Raw genomic sequence first — 22,452 nt, 5'->3', positions numbered from 1 at the left:
TTGAGATGATTATGGAGCTGGGTAGAAACAACTTTTTCCAGGAGTTTGGAGATGAATGGGAGATTAGAAATTGGTCTGTAATTCGACAGCAGTGTAGGGTCCAGGGTGGGTTTTTTGAGGAGGGGTTTAATGAGAGCAGTTTTAAGGGAGATGGGAACATAGCCTGTTTCTACAGACATGTTTATTATTTTGGTTATAAGGGAACTGATAGAGTTAGTGTGAGTTTTAAGCAGAGGAGACGGGAGGGGATCAAGGCGGCAAGTGGATGTTTTGGATTTACGAATTATGTTTTCGACCTCCTGCTGCGTTGTGGGGCACAGTTGTGATAGGGTTTGGGCAATGGGTGTTGCGGGCAGGTCTAGTGAGGTGCTATTTAGAAGTGGAAATGAGGAGCGAATAATGTCAATTTTTGAAGTGAAAAAGTCAAGAAACCGGTTGCAATTTATATCGGTTGGACTGTAGAATGAGGAGATCTGTGGTTTGATGATGTGATTTATTGTGGAGAACAATTTTTTGGAGTTACGTGGGTTGTTGTTTATAAGTGTTGAGTAGTGTTCTGACCTAGCCTTGGAGAGTGCTTTGGCATAAGCCCTACGATGTTCCCGGTAGGCCAACTTATGCACCGTCAGGTCAGATGTTTTGCAGGCACGCTCCAGGACACGGCCAGACCTCTTCATCCCTCTCAACTCGTTTGTAAACCAGGGGGCAGAGCGAGTAAACGTGACTGTCCGGGTTTTTAATGGAGCAAGACAATCCAGAATAGAGGTGAGGCTGGTGTTGTAGTAGTCCATTAAGTCGTCAGCTGATGAGTTTGGAGAAGGGGAGAGATGCTGGAGATGTTGACAGAGGGAGGTGGCGTCCAAGTTCTTGATGTTCCTGAAGGTCATATGGCGTTTTGGTTTAGTGGGAGGAACAAATATTGAGACTTCAAATGTAACCGCCAGGTGATCGGAGACACCCACGTCATACTGAAACTGAGAGGGAGTCTGTAATGACAAGATCGAGTGTATGCCTCCTATTGTGTGTGGGGGTATCCACAAACTGTTGAAGGTTAAGACAATCCAGGGTTTGTTTGAAATTTGAGGCCAGTTTACAGCTATGGGACTCAACGTGTATGTTGAAATCACCAATAACCAGAATATTTGAGTAAGCTGTGCAGAGGGAGATTAGAAAATCATGAATGTCAGAGATGAAAGTTTTTTGTGGTTTGGGAGGGCGATAGACGAGGGCTATTGTTGCTGAAAAAGCTTTTTTGCAACTGAAAACCAGACTTTCAAATGAGCCAGTACTGGGCACAGACATGGGGGATAATTCAATGTTGCTGCGATGTAAAACAGCTAGGCCCCCACCACGGCCAGTTGTACGAGCCTTATCGAGGTATTTGTACCCGGGTGGGCAGGCCTCATTTAGGGATGAGTATATTCCAGGCTGCTGCCATGTCTCTGTAAGACAGAAAATGTCTATCCCCTTATCCAGGATGTGTTCGTATATAAGTCCAGATTTGTTTGACAGGGACTGCACATTCAGCAGTTCAAATGTCACTTGAGCTCTAAAATCCAGTTTATTTACAGGGCGGAGAACCCTGCGATCCACTCCAGGTTTTACAGTGCACCGTTTACACCCAGCACTATCTATGCCAGGAGTGGCGGTACTCTGATGACGCAGACGATGACGTGTCAATTTCGCAACGGGACGCGATCCCGACCAGAGGGATGGGATGGAGCTGTGGTCACCGGATTTTAACACAACAAACCGGCGCCTTGATCCCCTATGGATATATCGAGGTCGGTACGGAAGATCCAGTTGCTGCAGGGGAGCTCGGTTTTTGTTATTGAGATCTCGGAGATGTTGCATCGAGGTGTCGGACCACAACATGATGCGTGATGTGTTAGCGGCTAGCCGATATCCAGGCAAGTACTGGTGAAAGACAGCGACACAAGCCAAAGTAATCCACAGCTTCCACAGGGATGGTATTTCACGTGCAGACATCCGCTTGAAGGCAGAGGCAGTGCAGAACCCGAAGTTTGTTCCAGGGCTCAGGGATTTGAAGTCAAAGAGTGGAAAATACACTCTAACTTTGCCGGATTCAGCTTTCTACTTCTGTAGCGCTATCATTAACTATAATAAGAATAGTACGGTAGGGCAGGATTTGCATGAAATTGCAGAGAAATTGCAGAGAAATTGCAGAGAAATTGCAAAGAAATTGCAGAGAAGCGGCGAACAGCCAGCGCCAGCGTCCTCTCTGTCTTAGCACCTGGATCTGGCTTCTGTACTGGAGCACGTATCATAACGTGCTCAAGGATCATAACAAAATCCTATGATTTTAAAGTTTTCTGTAAACTAAAAGGTTTAGTTTGCTATAATTTGTCAAGATGAGTAGTCAAGTCAAGTCATCTTCATTTATATAGCGCTTTTAACAATGTAGATAGTTTCAAAGCAGCTTTACAGAGATAAACATATAATTTAAGGTAACAGAGATTGTTTTGGCTTTATAGCGGTTCTTAAATAATGTTATTTTCCAGCTAAAGTTAGTTTTGATTGATTCACTTCGAAATGATCATTTGTTATTAAATTAGGGGGCGCTAAGACGACACCGTTCTTTCTAAACAGACTTTAAACTTGAACCTGTGATAAACGCTGATGGCACTCACGTGCGCATCAATAATTAATTATATAGTTATGTGCGTTGGAATATATGTGCACAGGTTTGTACATTCCCTACAAACCATGCCTAAACAAAATACTTGTCTTGCCTATAAATGTTGATACAGAATTTTATTTGATTTTATCACTTCGGGGTAGTCAAGTCAAGTCATCTTCGTTTATATAGCGCTTTTAACAATGTAGATTGTTTCAAAGCTGCTTTACAGAGATAAACGTATAATTTAAGGTAACAGATTGTTTTGACTTTATAGCGGTTCTTGAATAATGTTATTTTCCAGCTAAAGTTAGTTTTGATTGATTCACTTCCGTCGAAAGGATAATTTGTTATTAAATTAGGGGCCGCTAAGACGACACCGTTATCTCTACGCAGACTTTAAACGCGAACCTGTGAGAAACGCTGATGGCGCTCACGTACGCATCAAGAATTAATTATATAGTTATGTGCGTTTGAATATATGTGCGCATGTTTGTAATTCTCTACAAACCAGGGGCCTGTTGCACAAAACTAGGATAAGGGATTAAGCCAGGATATCTTGGTGATCCTGGCTCAATTGATCCGTAATCCGGTTTCACTAAAGCTGAATAGGGGGCAGGAGGATATGTTATGGTATAAATTACCATGGAGATTTATTCTGTGGAGCTAGCCTGCTCCAGACCAGGCTAAATTCCAGGATCTATTTAATCTCATCCCTAATGTCAGTCAGCAGTCACCACAAATGGAAACCAATAGTAATTTCACTGCTCACTATACATTGTTATCACATATAACTAGACCCACTGTCATTATTTAAACGTTTGTGATCATTAATTTCAATCATTTTGGATAAATAATGATTTTTAAATGATGTTGCTATCATTAGATAATTTACAGTTTCCCATAGACTATAAGGCTATATATAAAATGATAGAATATTAGGGCCATAGAGGGGAAAAAAAGACAAGTCATAATATTGTAACCAGTTGTTTTAAAGGAGGACAGTTGTTAAAATGACAGATGTGGGGCATTTCGTGAAATTGTACTTCAGTATGGTTTCATAAACAAAGACATGCTGATGTGCCAGAATATTAAGTATCACATTGTCATAAGTATCAAAACTGTAAAAAGAATATGTAGCTTTTCTGCAGAAAGAACCAGCCTCATAAATGTATGACTTTATCCTTTTTCCTCAGTGTGGCCCTAGTACTCTGTCATATAAACAAATACACATTCCATATGAATATAAAAACACAATGTGTAACATTATGTTCCTTTATTGAATAAGGACAAAACAAAGCAGGTAAACCATCAGCTCCTTTCGAAACTGAAGTCACAGTGACTCTACAAGATGGAAAGCACAGAATCAAAGCATATTATACTATTATACACATACTAACTAAAATAATTCAACACATATTGGTCCCTCAGCAGCCGACCACTGTCGTCATCAGGGAAGATTGCCGGATTGTGCCAGTCCATGGCTGGTGGCACTCTGGGGGCCCTCTCCTTCCTCAGGCAGGCCACATTGTGGAGGACAGCACAAGCCACAGTAATATCACATGCCCTAACAGGGCTGACCCTTAATTTGTGAAGGCAGTGAAAGCGTGCCTTCAGGAGGCCAAAGGTCATTTCAACTCTGGCCCTGGTCCTGGCATGGGCATGGTTGTAGGCCTGCTGTGCTTCCTGGGGGTCTGTGAAAGGTGTCAGGAGAAAAGGCTGGCAGCCATACCCCCTGTCTCCCAGCAACACACCAGAGAATTCACCTGTCAACACAAAATCTCATCATTACTACCTCATAAACACAGTGATATTCTTGACACAGCCATGATGGTTATAAATAGGGGTTGTGTGGCTTACCTTGTGATAGGCACTGATAGATTTCAGAGGCCCGAAAGATTCTGGAGTCATGGACTGAGCCAGGCCATTTTGCCACAACATTGCTGATCACACAGTCAGCATTGCAGACCATCTGAAATCATAAGATGAGGAAATTTACACCAATCAATGCACATCACTGGCAATGCAGAATGTTCTTGTAATTGATTTTGACCTGCTGCCATGTCCGTTTTGGCCCGTTCATGTTTAATCTACATCACACGCACACACACGCACACACACACACACGCGCGCGCGCACACACACACACAAACACACACACACACACACACACACACACACACACACACACACACACACACACACACACACACACACACACACACACACACACACACACACACACACACACACACACACACACACACATTCTTTATCACAAGAACATTTAATGGAGTCACACTGCAAAAAATGACTTGGTATTTTTGTCTTGTTTACAGTAAAAATATATTTAAAAAAAAATCTTAAATAAAGATGTATTTTCTTGATTTGCTAAATGACCTAGCAAAATAAGTATAGTTTAGACAAAAAATATAAACTTTAAGTAAATGTGTGCTTAAAACAAGCAAAAAAAAATTACAAATCTGTCAATATAATAAGAAAAATTCTCTTGAAATAAGTTAACTTTTTCCATAAACACTTAATTTTAGAAAAGTTCTCTTGTTTCACTGGCAGATTTTTTTGCTTATTTTCCTAGGTAATTTTGCTCAAGAAAATATTTAAGATTTTTTTTAGATATTTTTTTTAAACTGAAAACAAGACAAAAATACTAAGAAAGACATTTTTGCAGTGCAGTGAGCAACCGACCTTGAGTCCTTTGAAAGGCGCTATATAAATTAAAGTGATTATTATTATAGCTCAACTATTTATTCAATTAAATTTTATTATATATATAGCACTTTTCTCAATTGTTTCATTCTGTCAAAGCAGCTTTACATTAATAAAAGCAGGAGAAACACACAAAAAAACGGTGGACAACATAAGAAGCAGAGTACAATGGCTAAGATTAAACCGTACTGAGCGTAGTAACGTTAAATAATAATGTAAGGCTTTAATAATAATTTATCATAGCTTTATACAGTGTGATGAAGTTACTTTACACAATTTCACTCATATCTGCAGTGCATTTCAAGTAAAAATTTAACCGTTTCATAATTACAGTACAACTGCGTTTTTGGAGATGTGAATTAATTATTTGAATTGTAATTGTGATGTTTCAGCGGAGCGGTGAGTGTGTAATTGTGCACTACTTACGCATTCAGGCGGTCTGCAATAGGGGAGAGCGGGGCACAACCTAACGCATTTTGGTTTTGGCTCAATTATTTAAAAAATAATTAGGTTAGATTAATCTTTTTTTTTTACACAAGAAACATACACATCTCTGCTACAAATGAACACTTAAAGTTTTTTTCTAGGACCTTCCATTTTCGTACAGTTGCACTGAAAGTGACAGAAGTGCAAATGTTACAACTTACCCCATATGCGGGGTTAGTTGTAACAGACAGAGGGGTTAGTTGTAACACTTGTAGTTGTAACACTTGTAACACACATAATTCAGTACTATTTTATCTGTATAGTTTGATATTGTTTGTACATCTGTATAGATAGATATCCATACATCCATCCCTCATCCAATCATCCTTCTATTATGGATCAATATCACGGATAGAGATATAGGAAAGGGCTGCACAGTTTTGCATGCAAAATTATTATTATTATTAATAGTAACAGTAATAATAATAAAAACAAGCTTAAAATCACATTTTAAAGTGTTTATTACATGAAAACAGGCAATATTTTTAATAAATAAACAAGTGATCAATAGAGTAAACAAATCCCATAGCCTACAATATTGTGAACACTTGGCGGCTTAGTTGTAACACTGTGCTACAACTAACCCCGCTGTGTAAAAAATATTTTAAACCTAGCTAACAGTTGCTAGGAGTTGCTGACATGTTTCAAAATGGTGCCATGTTTTAGCCAACAAGACAGTGATTAAGGCAATATAAAGTTAGATTTGGTGACATACACACACAACTCAGAAACAGAAAAATACGTACGATGAAAAAAAATACTTAGATGGTGTCAAAACACTCTTTGTCCCATATCTTTACAAAATATTACCAAAACTATTCACCAGGGCCGTTTGAAGGAATTTGGGGGCCCCAAGCAAAATGGACATGGACATAGAACTTTCACAACTAGCCTACCAATGCTTAAAATCATCACAAGCTAATGTTTGATGCACATAATTTATTGTGTGGTTTTCCTAACCCCCATAAATAGATTATCACGGTGGAATAATTAGTAGGCTATAGCATGCTATGCCACTTTCATCAAAACCTATTACAAGCTATAGCAATGTCATGTCATTAAATACGATAAACAGTGACTCTGGAACAGATCTGCGTCTTCCTTATCCCGTTAAAAAAACACATTACAGCAAAAAAAAGTTGCACTAACTGTTCGTTACCAGCAGCATTTGCCGTCAGGCAGGTAGCTAACATACACATATTTTTGCTAGCCTACCTGCTGCAAAATTACACCACTTGTACAAGACAAGTAGAGCTATTTTATCCAGTGTAATTTATCACTTACCACTATCTTGTTTTTCTTTTTCTTTTCTGGCTTCCTGAAGCATAATTCCGCTTCATTATGACTACCGAGGAGGTTTTGTATTTTGCCGGCCGCAGAGATCGCGTGGTTGGCTGGCTGCTGTCAGCGAGAGGAGCCCTCTTGAGGGGTATCCCGATAACAGTGTCATTGCACTTTACTGCATTGACTATCAAAGGGGTGCTCACGCAGTTTGTCGTTGCATTTTATTCTTAACCAGTCGTTGTCTTGGGGCCCCAGGCCAGCTCGGGGCCCCAAGCAATTGCTTGGTTTGCTTGCCTTGTCGCGACGGGCCTGCTATTCACAAATCCACGGGAGACCGTCTTCTGGCAGCGAGAGAAAAAGAGCGTAAACACAACCCGCGTGACCCTGAGTAACTACGTAAAAGGTCCGTGTTACATTTAGCCCCGCGTTAGGTTGTGCCCCGCGCTCCCCTACTTTGCCACGCTTCTTCTCTTTGCTTTATCACTGTGGCGGTGTTGCCTTTCTTCTTAATTATATCTTTTACCTCCTCGTATGCTTCCGACGGGGAAAAGTACGCGGCTCTAGTTGCCATGGTAAATCAGTTAATCTGTGATCTGTGGCGGGGTCTATTTGAGTGAGCCGTGAGCGCGCACCTATCCAGGATTGGTTTCACCTGGCTTAATGAATCCGTGTCTGCTCATCCTGGCTTGGTGTTTGTGCAACCAATTAAGCCTGGACGCACATGTTTTGGCTTCATTGAGCTCAGCTGAGTCATTTATCCCGGATGTCTTAATTCTACTTTTGTGCAACCGGCCCCAGGCCTAAACAAACTACTTGTCCTCCCTATATGTCACGGAACGCACGACAACGCCTCCTCCTGGTTTCACTAGATCCCTCTCTCCTGCATACTAGGACTTCATTTCCCATTATCCTTCATGCTCGTTATTCCCTAATCACCTAATTATGCTTTCATCAGTCTCGCCTGTGCACCCTCAGCTACCCTTTATCTGGACTGTTCTGTGTCATTTGTGAAGTATTTTTTTACCCAACCTCTGTCTCAGTGTGTAACCCTTGTTTTCTCTGTGCTTGGATTTGATCTCGTGTGTTTGAACTTTGACTCTGAAGTCGTTTTGTGAACCTTTGCTGCCTCCCTCTGAACTTTGCCTTTTTGACTTCGATTCTGGATTACCCTTGACATCTTTTGAGTTCCTGTCTGATTATTCTCTGTTTGTCATCACCTTTAATAAATATCTGCAAATGGATTCGACCGTCTCCGCCTCTACGTCACAGAATACTTCACCAAATCAGGATCCAGCTGATCTCAGTCGACTGACCTCCGAGGTATCTAATCAAGCTAATGTTCTCACTGCTCATCAGCAACAGCTGGTAAAATTAACCGCTCTCACAGAAAAGCTCGCAAGAACTGTTCAATTCCTATCGCAGCTGTGGATCAACCTTCTAATCCAACTGCACCACCTGTCGTGAGTAACAACTCCTTTCAACCCAAATTATCGCACCCAGAGAAATTTGATGGCTCACCCCCTGCTTGTAAGGGATTCCTGTTGCAGTGCAGTTTGTATTTTGACCAGCAGCCACAGTCCTACTCCACTGATGGAAGCAGCGTGTCCTTCATATGTTCCCTACTCACGGGTCGAGCTCTGGAATGGGCCACTGCACTCTGGTGTGGCGGTCAGCTCTCTTTCCCATCTTATAACGAATTTCTGACTCCATTTAGAGAGGTGTTCGAGCACTCAGCGGGAGGAAAGGATCCAGGTGAACTGCTGCTTACGTTATGCCAGGGGAATTCGACCGCAGCGGACTACACGCTCTCTTTCCATACCCTGGCTGCCCAAACTGGATGGACGGAGGAACCCCTCAAGCTCATTTATCGCAAGGGACTTAACCCGAACCTCCAAGGAGAACTGGCGTGTCGCGACGACGGTAAAACTCTAAATCAAATTATGGAGCTTGCTATCCGCCTGGACAACTTGTTACGCGCCCGACTCACACCTCTTAGATCCAGTCCTCTTGAGCGTACTCTCCCCAGTACGGAGTCAGAACCTATGCAGATTGGCTACACACGCCTCTCCACGGCGGAACGGGAGAGGAGACGCCGTAATCATTGAATTATAGAAGTCTATAATGTATTATGTGAATGCTAGGTTAAAGGTTCAAAGGTTGTCCGCTAGGTTCCCGGACAATGGTAGGAAGACTGTTCCAAAGTTTTGGTGCTAAATAGAAAAAGGATCTACCGCCAGCAGTCGATTTTGATATTCTAGGTATTATTAACTGGCCGGAATTTTGAGATCGCAATAGACGTGAAGGACTATAATGCGTTAAGAGCTCGCTCAAGTACTGCGGAGCTAAACAATTTAGTGCTTTGCAAGTAATCAGTATTTTTTATTTTATTTATACGATGTTTAATAGGGAGCCAATGCAGTGTTGACAGAACTGGGTTAATATGATCATACTTCCTGATTCTGGTAAGAACTCGAGCTGCTGCGTTTTGAACTAGCTGTAGTTTGTTTATTAAGCGTGCAGGGCAACCAGCCAGTAGAGCATTACAATAATCTAGCCTTGAGGTCATGAACGCATGAACTAATTGTTCCGCATTTGTCAATGAGAGCATATGGCGTAATTTAGATATATTTTTAAGATGGAAAAATGCGGTTTTACAGATACTAGACACGTGACTTTCAAATGAAAGATTGGTATCCGTTAATTTTGTGAATTTGTAGGTTTCGTTAGGTTTTGAAGAAATATACAGCTGAGTATCGTCAGCATAACAGTGAAAGCTACTTCCATGTTTCCTAATGATATCTTCTAATGGTAGCATGTACAGAGTGAACAGCAGCGGTCCTAGTACTGAGCCTTGTGGTACGCCATACTGAACTTGTGATCAATAAGACATCTCTTCATTTACTGCTACAAACTGATAACAGTTAGATAAGTATGATTTAAACCATGCTAATGCGATTCCACTAATGCCAACATAATGTTCGAGTCTATTTAAAAGAATGTTGTGGTCAATAGTGTCAAATGCAGCACTAAGATCGAGTAACACTAATAGAGAGATACAACCACGATCTGATGATAAGAGCAAATAATTTGTGACTCTAATGAGAGCTGTCTCGGTACTATGGTACGGTCTAAATCTGGACTGAAAATCCTTGCAGATATAATTTCTTTCTAGAAAGGAACACAGTTGTGAGGATACTGCTCTTTCTAGTATCTTTGACAGAAAAGGCAGATTCGAGATCGGCCTGTAATTTACTAATTTTGCATGATCAAGTTGCGTTTTTTTAACAAGCAGTTTAATCATAGCCAGTTTATAGGTTTTTGGTACGTATCCTAGAGACAAAGATGAATTAATGATATTAAGAAGAGGATCTATGACATCTGGAAGCATCTCTTTTAGTAGCTTAGTTGGTATAGGGTCTAACATACATGTTGTCGATTTAGATGAATTAACGAGTTTGCTAAATTCTTTGTCCCCTATAGCAATAAATTAATTTAATTTTTCCTCAGGGAGACTACAATGCACTCCCTGATGCGATACTGTAGTAGACGGTTTTTGCCTAGTTATAATTTTGTTTGGAAACTTCTGGGTTTGAAGCTTTCTTTTTCATTAGTTTAGCCACTGTTTCAAATAAATACCTAGGCTTATGTTTATTTTCTTCTAATAGGGTTGAAAAATAAGCAGACCTAGCAGCTTTTAAAGCCTCTCTGTATGCAATCGAGCTCTCCTTCCATGAAACGCGAAATACCTTTAGTTTTGTTTTCTTCCAGTTGCGCTCTATTTTTCTGGCTGCTCTCTTAAGGGCCTGAGTGGGCTCGTTGTACCACGGCGTTGGACTATTATTATTTTTTTAAGTGCAATGGAGCAACTGTGTCTAAAGTGCTGGAGTTAAAAGTTTCTGTCGCAATATCAAGTTTCAACTATATTAGATAGTTAGAAAGATTGATTAGTTAAAAAGATAATAGATAGATAGATAGATAGATAGATAGATAGATAGATAGATAGATAGATAGATAGATAGATAGATAAAAATAGTCAGATGATAGATAGATAGAAAGATTAGAAATATTAGATAGAATGGAAGCTTAAATGAGTCTCGATTGATTGGAAATAGTACATAGAATGGCAGCTCATGGAGTCTAGTGGGCCTTTTCTATTGTCAAAAGTTAGAAAGAAAGAAAGAAAGAAAGAAAGAAAGAAAGAAAGAAAGAAAGAAAGAAAGAAAGAAAGAAAGAAAGAAAGAAAGAAAGAAAGAAAGAAAGAAAAGTTAAAAAAGAAAGAAAGAAAGAAAGAAAGATTGTTAGTACCAAAGTTTGAATAAGTTTTAAAAGTTTGAAGGTTTTCAGTTAAAAAATATTCGATAGAACGGCAGCTAATGGAGTCTAAAGTACGAGGCCTTTCCAACTGTCAAAATTTGAATTTAGTTTGGAGTTCGTAATAGTCCCCCTATTTATTAATGCATTTCTATCGTGAGTTAAGACTACACAGTAGTTGTAAAGTTAGTTATTTCTGAATGGATGTGAAAGTATGAGGTTTAATTATTGTGTTCGACATGCTAAAAAAAAAAAGGAAAGCGTGGGTAAAAATAGATGTATCTTATGTCGTTGTCTTACTTTAATGTAAAAACATATAGGCCTACCTGTGTAATATCAACTGAAATGGTTAGGGGCAAAATATATAATTTAATCCATGTTGTTTTTGTATTTCATGGTTAATCTGTTGATTGGTAATGGAATAGTGTTCTATTGGACTGTGGCCTCAAATAGTTATTTCATTTTTTTTGTGTGTCAAAGAAGTCATAGAAAAGTTGATAAAGACGACTGAATGTTTAAAAAAAATTGGCTTAATGCATACAAATTCACACAGTTATAAAATTTGAAAAGTTATACAATTTTAATTTTTTATAGTGCACTCCTATTAGCCTACAGTACCATCGAAAGTACAATAACATACTGTATTAAGTCATGGTATGGTAACTGTAATAGGACTGACAGGAAAATGCTGCAAAGAATTGTAAGTACAGCACAGGATACCAATGGGACCCAATTACGAGACCTGGACTTATAAAAGACCTGTCTCACCCAAGTCATCACCTGTTTAACCTTCTGCCATCTGGGAGGAGATAGGAATATCACTCCTCGGACTTCGAGGAAGAAAAATAGTTTATTTTCCTGGGCTGTGAAAATACGGAACACAACTTCTGCTACCATAATTCATTATACCTTGTTACAGTTCTTTTCAATTGCCAAGAAGCGTTTGCCAATTCTTAAAATACTTTTTATAAACTCTTAACACAGCAACACACCTACATCACACAATTAGCAAAATAGTTAATTTTCTGAACAAAACCACAATTTGTTAAATAAATACATTTTACATTTTAAAATGCAAAAAAAAAAAAAATTATATTCGATTTTGATACGGGTTTGCAGTATTTTGATAGAGATAGGTCCTCCACCCTTCGCACGGCCTTCCTAGTGGAACTGACAGTGCCATGGGAGGACTCAGTGCAGGAGGCATATGAACGTAAGAGACTAAAGTACTCAGAGCTGGCAGCTGATGCTGAGCAGCGTGGGTGGAAAGTAAGGATCTACCCAGTGGAGGTCGGCTGTAGAGGGTTTGTCGGCCGCTCCTCAGTCCGGTTTTTGAAGGACCTAGGAATGCGAGGTCAGGCTCTGCAACAGATTGTGAAATCCCTTTCCAATGCAGCAGAGGAGGCCAGCCGATGGCTGTGGTTGAAGAGAAAGGATAGTATCTGGGCCTGTAGACAGTAACCGTAGTTGAGCAAGGGGGGATCACAGGCCGAGGGGGGCTCACCTGGGACAATCATGGGCACCTCAATCATCGAAACACTCGTGAAGGAGGGTGCCCACCTGATGACCCCAGTGAAGTCAGTGATCCTCAGCACTTGTCTCAATATCTCTCCTATTTCCTGCTTATAGTATATCCATCTTGGGATATGTGGATTCCGGGATTGTAACATCTAGTCCTTTACCTAAGCTATCAAAACACTGCAAACCCGTATCAAAATCGAATAATTTGGTCAAAACTAATTTTCTATCCAATATGAACACATAGTCAATCATAGCGCAATGACTGTCAAAATACTAACAGTTGGTGGCATTACAAAAACTGCATTACTTGTCACGTTTCAGTTCTATCTGTATAGAACATACAGTATGAAAGTCATTTTTTTATTCATTCAGCTGTGTGTGTGCATTAGATAGTATGTGTACAACATGAAATCTAAATGTGAAGAAGTCATCAATACTGAATTAATCTACAACTGAAAAAACAAAAACAAGTGACAGAATTGCTGCAGTAAATGCTTTATTAGCAATATCAAATTGCTGTCAGTGATCGACAAAACTAAACAAAAAAGAGAAACATACATGGTCTTTGGTTTAAAGAGATTTTAAAGAGAAGGCACAGAGGAAATTCCTGTTCTAATCGATACGATCTTCATCATTTGGCCACATGTTTTCGTCTACATCACATTGTATGTTGTCTCTCGCTGTACACCTTGGATAGAAATGTCACAGGTCGGGGTGGACTTCCCTCCCCTTCAGCAACGTACCACCTCGAGGAGTTACCTAGAGACACCAAGGAACAGACAAGGTAATGATCAAAAACGTTTATTTTTATTTACTTAAAACAAGTCCAATCTCCTTTTCTATCCAGCAGGTGGCGTGGGTAGTTCACCCTTCAGTTCCTCTCGACCAGAAGTACGTGATGGAGCAATCGCTGTTAAAGCTTCGCACAGTGGTTCCTCTTCGGCTGGAGGTAAGTAATGGAGGGTAAGTAGTGGCTCAGGCACTGGCGGGGGTTTGCACAGCAACTTCTCTTCGGCTGAAGGTAAGTAATGAAGGGTAGGTAATGGCTCAGACACGGACGGGGGCTTGCACAGCAACTCCTCTTCGGCTGGAGGTAAGTAATGGACGGTATGTAATGGTTCAGGCACGGGCGGGGGTCTGCACAGCAACTCCTCTTTGGCTGAGGGTGAGTATTGAAGCAAGCGTTAGTGGGAAACTGACAGCAAAGACAGGGGATTACCCATCTCACAGGACAGCATCAATTTGTTTTGAGTGTCGCCTCTCTTTGAGATAGCGGGGAGGGTCGGGAAGGGAATCGTCAGCCGTGCTCCAGTACTCCGTCACGGATGGTCCCCCGAGGAACTCTCTCGCTCCCTCCACAACAGTCAGGCCACAGCACCAATCAGTCTCTTCCCCTCAGAACAGTAACGGCTACTGACGCCAGCAGGGCAATCCTCCAAGCCACAGTAACAGTGTTCGATGGCAGGAGGGGATAGGTTCTCTATGTGCACAGAATGATCATAGTGAATCGAAGACTTAACATTCAGCCACTGTATCTTCTTACCACAGGACAGCGATGACAGCATTCGATGGCAGAGAACAATTCCTCACAGAGCAACGATGGCAGTATTCACGGGCAGAGGACAATTTCTCTATGTTCACAGAACCCAAGAAGTGTATACAGGTTTCAGTCGTCAACAGCTGGGCTTTCACTCCACAGGACAGCAACAACAGCATTTAATAGCAACAGGCAGTTTCTCTATGTTCACAGAGCAAACGTGATGAATAACAGACTGAACATCCAGCAACTGAATCTTCTTACTACAGAGCAGCGATGACAGCATTCGATGGCAGAGAACAATTTCTCACAGAGCAACGATGGCAGTATTCACGGAGAGAGGACAATTTCTCTATGTTCACAGAACCCAAGAAGTGTATACAGGTTTCACTCGTCAACAGCTGGGCTTTCTCTCCACAGGACAGCAACAACAGCATTTGATAGCCACGGGCAGTTTCTCTATGTTCACAGAGCAAACGTGATGAATAACAGACTGAACATCCAGCAGCTGAATCTTCTTACCACAGTACAGCGATGTCAGCATTCAACGGCAGCGAGCAGTTTCTCATAAATCCACTTCCACTTGGACAGGACAAAGTTGCATTCCTACACAGCGTATACTCAATACACAACAGTTAGCACATTCCAGTTCGGCCTTCAGAGCCTACGAAGAGACGACTGAGGGCAGGCAGACATAAAACTTCAGTTTCCACACTAGTGCATAATTCAGTCACTTCAAATGATCACACGTGTTCACTTCACAATAGGCACTGCAACTCACATCAACTCACAGTGAATAAGGTCTCTTATCGTAGCCCCCAGTCGACTCGCTCCGCTCCACTGGCAAACCGTGCATCCAAACTGTATATATGGTTGGCGTTAGAGTCTCAACTGGCATTAAAAAGTTCAGAACAGAACTCACCGGACGCCGGGGGGGTTCACCACATCATAGCATTTTCTTCCTAGTAGGGAGTTCTTTCCCGATCTGTCCTCTTATCGTCCGATACAACCAGTAAATCAACCGCAACGGATTGCCTCCAGCCTGAGTTCGCCCAAAAGTCCTCTTGCCCAAACCTCCAGCACAAAGCGCAGACTTCGCTGTCACGTTTCACAAAAAGAGCACTCTCCCCTTCTGCCCATCAACCGGATCCTTTTATAATCCCCCTCGTGGCTCAATCTCTGCTTCTCGCCCAGCTGTCACTTGTTTCCCTAATCAGCAAGCTCCGTCAGATTGTTTACACCGGAAGAACCCGGAACTGTTCCGGTGTTACATTGAACTTGCTCCCTCTGGAAACAAACATAGAGCGGGGCAGTTCCACTTGATCGTCACCCCGTGACAGAAATGCTTAGCATGCCTTATCCACCCCTGACAGTCTTCAACTGAGATGTCTCTGCAGCCAGCATCCATGGCATCCAGGAGGGACATTTGGTCATGTGGCCGATGATCACATACTACTTTCCACCTCCAAGCAGAATAACATTCCTCAATGGGGTTGAGGAAAGGAGAGTACGGAGGACGAAAAACAGAAATCTTTCTTGGATTTGCTGCAAACCAGGAACGCTACATTGTCCCATGTAATCACAAATGTCCTCATGTTTCCTCCCACCTGTTCTCCTTCTGGCACCAGTTGTTGGTGGAGGTCATCTACTGTAAAAGCAAAAGGCGGCGCTCTGTGTTGTAGGGACCAATCTGGCTTTTCTGCAGAACCAAACCAGCACTTTACCATACCTGGTCAAGTGCCTAGACCATGCTGGTGGCCAGCAGTTACTGTAATACAGTAAATAGCAACTGCATTGATAGCCCTTATGAAATGCATGACTTACCTGTTGGTTTGTTGAAAAATCCAGATAATGGAAGCAATGGTTGACTCATCGTCTTAATCATACTCTAGATTTAATTATATCATATGGAACCGATCCAACCGATATAGATATTATACCGCAAAGTGATGATGTCACTGATCATTACATGGTAACTTGCATACTACGTACGGCTGAAATGTGTCATGTTGTGCCGCGTTATCGACCAGGCAGAACAATCCTTCCTACTACTATAGATAGATTCTTGAATAGCTTACCTGATCTATCTCAGCTTCTCAGTGAACCCAAACAAACAGATGAGCTAGAGGAAATGACTAGCAGTATGAGCACCATTTTCTCTAGTACATTAGAAATTGTTGCACCAATTAGATTAAAATAGGTTAGAGAGAAAACGTACTCGGTTACTAACGTAACCTCGGTTCTCTCTAGGAGAGGGAACGAGTACTGCGTCGAAAGAACGCTACGGGAAAGTATTTCTTTGTCGAGATTGAAGCCTAAAAATTAATCCTTAATTTTGTAAACATGTAAAACGCTTTTCTGTAGCATACAACCTTAGGCGGAGCAATATCGCTCACCCATTGGCTGCTCCGCCAGAAAAGCACAGCCTATGCGAGGCCAGAGACGCTGACCAATGAGGACGCTTCGCGCCCATTCTGCGTCATCTCCCGCCGAAACAGGCGTGGCCTAGGCCTATAAATACGAGCATAGCTGTCTAACACACCGATTTTCGTCACGAAAGCGACGCAGCGTGGGCACGCACGGCATGAGACGCAGTACTCGTTCCCTCTCCTAGAGAGAACCGAGGTTACGTTAGTAACCGAGTACGTTCTCTTACGTAGAGTTCTCTCGTATTGCGTCGAAAGAACGCTACGGGAACCCCATGTAAAACGCCGTGCGTGCTCTTGGACCGACACAGACACCTAAGGGCGCGCGCGCCCTGGCATACAAGTGCCTACCCCAAGAAGTATAGGGAGAGCGGCTAAAATAGCATCATCCCTTTATAGTAGTGCCTCTAAGGGCATAATAACATATATATGATTAATATAAATATATATATGAGGGGTAATAGCATGCTCATGGGACACCATGTCAGTGAGTGATGCTTAAACATTGAAGTGACCTGGGCCGCAACGCGGGGCAGGAACACCAAAACATAGTCTTCTAGACCGAGAGCAGTTTAGCCTGCAGCGCAGGAACCTCTAGGTTATAGAATCGTATAAATGTAGACGGGGAGGCCCAGCCTGCCGCCATACAGATATCTTGAAGCGAGATTCCACTATACCAAGCCCACGAAGAGGCCATGCCTCTCGTAGAATGTGCTCTGATGCCCAGGGGGCATTCCAAACCTCTAGATGCGTAGGCTAGCGCAATGGCATCCACTACCCATCGAGATAGACTCTGTTTCGTCGCGGCTCGCCCTTTAGAGCGCCCACTGAACGAAACAAAGAGCTGCTCCGTCTGTCGAAAAACAGCAGAGCGGGACACATAAGCTCTTAATGCCCTGACCGGGCAAAGGGAGCTATTTCCGTCCTCCGAGGCCGGCAGGGCCGACAGGGAGATGACCTGAGCCCTGAACGGTGTGTTGAGGGACTTAGGTACGTACCCATGCTTCGGTTTCAACATGACTACAGAGTCGTTTGGCCCGAACTCCATACAAGAAGCTCTAACTGAGAGCGCTTGCAAATCCCCCACACGCTTCACTGAAGCGAGAGCCAGAAGAAACACGGTCTTGAAAGACAGGTGTTTCATGTCAACTGAGTGAATAGGCTCGAAAGGGGCCCCTTTCATAGCGTTCAACACTGTAGAAAGGTCCCAAACGGGGACTGAAGGAGGCCTTGGAGGGTTTAACCTCCTGGCTCCTCTAAGGAAACGGACCACCAGGTCGTTTCTGCCCAGTGAATGGCCAAGCGTTGGATTAACGAACGCTGATATGGCAGCCACATAGACTTTGAGCGTGGATGGGGTTCTTCCCTTATCCAACAGTTCTTGGAGGAAGGAGAGAATCTCCGTTTCCCCGCACTGGAGCGGTGACAGACCTTGGTCTGAACACCAGCCAGAGAACACCGACCATTTGGAAGCGTAGAGCCGTCTAGTAGACGGAGCCCTAGCCTGTTCGATCGTGTCTAACACTCCCTTTGGGAGGTTAGCGGGTACCCGTTTATGGCCCATACGTGTAGGGACCAGAGCTCCGGGCGAGGATGCAAAATCGAGCCCTTGGCCTGCGAGAGGAGGTCTCTCCTCACTGGAACCGGCCACGGGGCAGTACTCTTCAGCCGCATCAAAACTGGGAACCAGGGTTGATTCGTCCAGTATGGAGCGACTAGTAGCACCGAGCATCCGCTTTCCTTGATCCGCTCCAGCACTTGAGGCAGGAGTGAGACAGGAGGAAAAGCATAGAGCGGACGGCGGGGCCAGACACTGGCCAGCGCGTTCGTGCTCTTTGAAAAAAATTCTGGGCAGTGAGCGTTTTCCTGGCTTGCAAACAGGTCTATTTCCGCTCTGCCGAACGTTTCCCACAGCAGACGCACTGTCTGCGTGTGTAGGGACCACTCTCCTGTAGGAACGTTGTTCCGTGAGAGTCTGTCTGGGCCTACATTCAAGTGGCCTGGCACATGCGATGCTCTCAGCGAGCGCAGGTTGTGCTGGGCCCATACCAGTATGCGTTCCGCTAACCTGAATAGGTTTCGGGATCTCACGCCACCCTGGCGGTTTATGTAGGCTACTACCGACGTGTTGTCCGAACGGACCAGGACGTGGTGTCCTTTTATCCGGGGACAAAAACGCCTCAGCGCAAGGTCCACCGCCATCATTTCCAGGCAGTTTATGTGCGGTAGTTTGGTCCGTTCTGCCCACTGGCCAAAGAACGGTCTGCCGTCGAGCAGTGCTCCCCAGCCTGAGGTGGACGCGTCCGTGGACACCACCTTCAGGCTCGAGGAAGTCCCCAGGCTTACACCTGACCGGTACCAGTCTGACGCTCTCCATGGTGTCAGGGCTGAAATGCATTCCTGAGTGACCTTGAGGCGATAGCGACCGTGCAACCATGCTCGGCGCGGAACGCGCGCTTTCAACCAGAACTGCAGTGGGCGCATGCGCAGCAGGCCCAACTGCAGTACCGATGAGGCTGAGGCCATGAGGCCCAGCATTTTCTGAAATCTCTTGAGCGGCACTATATGGCCGCTGCGGAAGGATTTCGCCATTTGCAGGGTATTTTGCCTGCGCTGTGATGACAGCTGTGCTGTCATAGATAGCGAGTTCAGATCCAGTCCTAAAAAGGAGATCCTTTGACTGGGAAACAGTGAACTTTTCTCCCAATTGACTCTCAGACCTAAGCACTCGAGGTGATCGAGTATTAGTGTCCTGTGGTGAGCGAGTTCTGAAGGCGATTGAGCCAGAATCAGCCAATCGTCCAAATAGTTCAGAATTCGAACGCCTCGGAGTCTCAGGGGTGCCAGCGCCGCGTCCATGCACACTGTAAATGTACGAGGTGCTAGGGATAGGCCGAATGGCAGGACTGTGTACTGATATGCCCGGCCCTCGAAGGCGAATCTCAAAAATCGCCTGTGACGTGACGCAATTTGTATGTGAAAATACGCGTCTTTCAGATCTATCGCCATAAACCAGTCTCCTCGGCGAATCTGCGCGAGGATTTTTCTGGTCGTGAGCATTCTGAACTTTCGCTTTGTTAGCGCTTTGTTCAGACGCCTCAGATCTAAAATGGGTCTGAGACCCCCGTCCTTTTTCGGTACCAGGAAATATCTGCTGTACAGACCCCCTTCGCTCTGAGCTTGAGATAAAGGCTCTATGGCCCCTTTGCTCAATAGTTTCGCTATTTCGGCTCGAAGTAGATGTGCTACTTCTGTTTTTACCGTGGTTTCGACTTTCTCCGTGAAACGGGGTAGGCGTCGATGAAACTGCAGCGAATAGCCTCTTTTTATAGTCTCTAGCACCCATTCTGAGACCCCGGGAAGTCTTTCCCATGCATCTGCACGAGTGACTTGGGGTTGAATGTAATGCGGGCCCTGGTCGCGAAATGGCGGCGACACGAGAGCAACCGTGTGCTGTAACATGGACGCCGTGGCGTCTGAGGCGGGGGGCATGCTTAACACAGTATGCGTCCCGCGCGCGCTCTGTTCTCTGAGTTGCGAGAGAGCGCGCGGGGAGAGCCCCGTAGGGCTCGTTATGCTTGTGAATAAACGTGGGCGCTTGGTGGCGGGCACATTTATAACACCGGGGACACTGTGTTTGTGAACTGACTGACCGCTCGTTGGTTTCGTTTTTACAGAAACCGCGGAACGTGCAGTGTGTAGTGGTTGTGGGCACTGGACAGCGGGCACGCTCACTACATGTAAAGCACAATCGGCATGAGCCGATTTTATGTGTGCAAACCCTGTGTTGAACGGGGCTGTGCTTGTGTGAATGAATGGGCACTGGGTGGGCATTGCAGTTACACACATTACACCATCGGCCTTGGCCGGAACACCAGAAAATAAACTCTTTTTTCGATTTATCTGGGTCGCCGTGAAAACGGCGTTTGTGTGCAGGCAAACGGGCTTTACGGCCGGTTTGTTGGCTGCTGAATACACTGGTACAAACACGGAACTTAGGGCTGTACAAGCGGGAATCTTGGGTGGAAGTCCGGCCGCGGCGGGACCCGAACACCGTCTTTTTCCTAGCATAGCTAGGATGGCGCCAAGGCCTCGGGCTTGAGTGTTACCTTGGGCCGAGGACCACGCGGTGGCGGGCGGCGTCCGGCGGAGCGAGACCGTGGTCTCTCTCGGGCCTGTTGCTGCTGGGCCTGTGCGGCGGGCGCGGGGCGCTGCTGAGTTCGGGCAGGCGGCTGTTTAGGGCGGCCTGTTGCGGAACTGGAGCGCTTTGGCAGGAAATGTTTCATGGCCTGCGAAGTCTTCTGTACCTCGGCGAATCGGTCCGCGAAGTCCTTCACGGAAGATCCGAAGAGGCCAGTCGTCGAAACGGGAGCGTCGAGGAACGCCGAGCGCTCCGACTCCGCCATTTCGGAGAGAGTTATCACAGATGTCTCTCGGAAACGGTAGCTGAGGCCATAATCCTGCCGATGGCGTGTGCGGCGGACTTTGTAGCACGAAGAGCTAGGTCTGTGGCGCTACGTAAGTCCGGAACACTGATCGCGCCCGGGCCTTCCTCGTCTAGCTTGCGGAGGAGGTTGGCCTGGTGGATTTGAAGCACCGCCAAGGTGTGCAGCGCCGATGCAGCTTGTCCAGCGGCGGAGTACACACGGCCGTTCAACGCTGACGATGTGCGGCAAGCTCTGGATGGTAGGACTCCCTTAGCCCGCCGTCCAGCAGAGGGTGGGCAGAGGTGAGTCGCTACAGCTTCCTCGACCGGAGGGAGAGCGTGGTAGCCTCTGTCTCGAGCACCGTCCACTACGGAGAATGCTGGCGAGGCAGAAGTACGCACTCTGGCTGAAAATGGCGCCTTCCACGATTTCGCTACCTCTTCGTGAAGCTCAGGAAGAAATGGGGCGTGTCTGGAGGGTGGCGCAGCGCGGTCTCCAGAAAGGAAGCAGCCATCCAGCCGGTTAAAAGCAGGTTGTTCGGGCGTCGACCACTCGAGGCCGAGGCTCGACACGGCCTGTGTGAGCAGACGCATCAGCTCTGCCTCAACGCTGATCTTCCCTCCTCTGCGTTCCGGAACAGCGGGGGAGGGGAGGTCCACGGAGCTCGCCCATCCCTCGCTCTCCGAAGCGAGAAGCGAGCAGCAGTCGTCATCCCCCTCAGATACAGCTTGCTGGTCATCCTCCATAACGGACATAGCGGCGGGCTGCGGCTGTTGTCCGTCGGTGAGCGACTCGAGCGAAGCGTTGAGAGGAGCTAGGGGCGGTGGCGGCGGCGAGCTCCTCGTGGAGGGAGGTTCCGGGACCCGCTGAGCGCTGCGCTTCTTACGGCGCGGCGCTACAGGGGGTGGGTGAGCAGCTTCGGCAAATGATGCAAGGCGAGTCCGCAGAGTCGCGATGGGCATCATGTCGCAGTGATGGCAGCCGCCATCACCGAGAGCGATAGCTGCATGTTCCTCGCCCAAGCAGGAAACACACAGCAGGTGCTGGTCCCCGTCGATGAGCGCGGCTCGGCAGGAGCCGCAGGAAACGCGAGAC

The 22,452-nt window shown here is 45.0% G+C and overlaps 1 protein-coding gene across 1 annotated transcript; it reads right to left on the bottom strand.

Annotated features, from left to right (window-relative positions):
* Positions 1–3,687: 3,687 nt before the first annotated feature.
* On the bottom strand, positions 3,688–15,440 carry LOC306989444 (putative nuclease HARBI1). Its single transcript, XM_079595182.1, has 3 exons — positions 15,427–15,440; positions 4,499–4,610; positions 3,688–4,404 (listed from the first exon to the last, which is right to left on the bottom strand). Exons 2-3 carry the CDS (start codon positions 4,608–4,610, stop codon positions 4,034–4,036), a joined length of 483 nt encoding a protein of 160 aa, XP_079451308.1. The 5' UTR covers positions 15,427–15,440; the 3' UTR covers positions 3,688–4,033.
* Between the last annotated feature and the right edge of the window lie 7,012 nt (positions 15,441–22,452).

This window comes from Phoxinus phoxinus (assembly GCF_949152265.1).
Source record: "Phoxinus phoxinus genome assembly, chromosome: 21".
Taxonomy (NCBI): domain Eukaryota; kingdom Metazoa; phylum Chordata; class Actinopteri; order Cypriniformes; family Leuciscidae; genus Phoxinus; species Phoxinus phoxinus.
Note: the sequence above shows the minus strand (reverse complement) of the source record. Positions and strands in the feature narration are given on the sequence as shown.

Excerpts from the sequence above, each read along its gene's own strand:
- LOC306989444 (XM_079595182.1), bottom strand. The coding sequence starts at position 4,610 with ATGGTCTGCAATGCTGACTGTGTGATCAGCAATGTTGTGGCAAAATGG. Across the intron at positions 4,405-4,498 it reads CTATCAGTGCCTATCACAAG|GTGAATTCTCTGGTGTGTTG; the intron begins GTAAGCCACACA and ends TTGTGTTGACAG.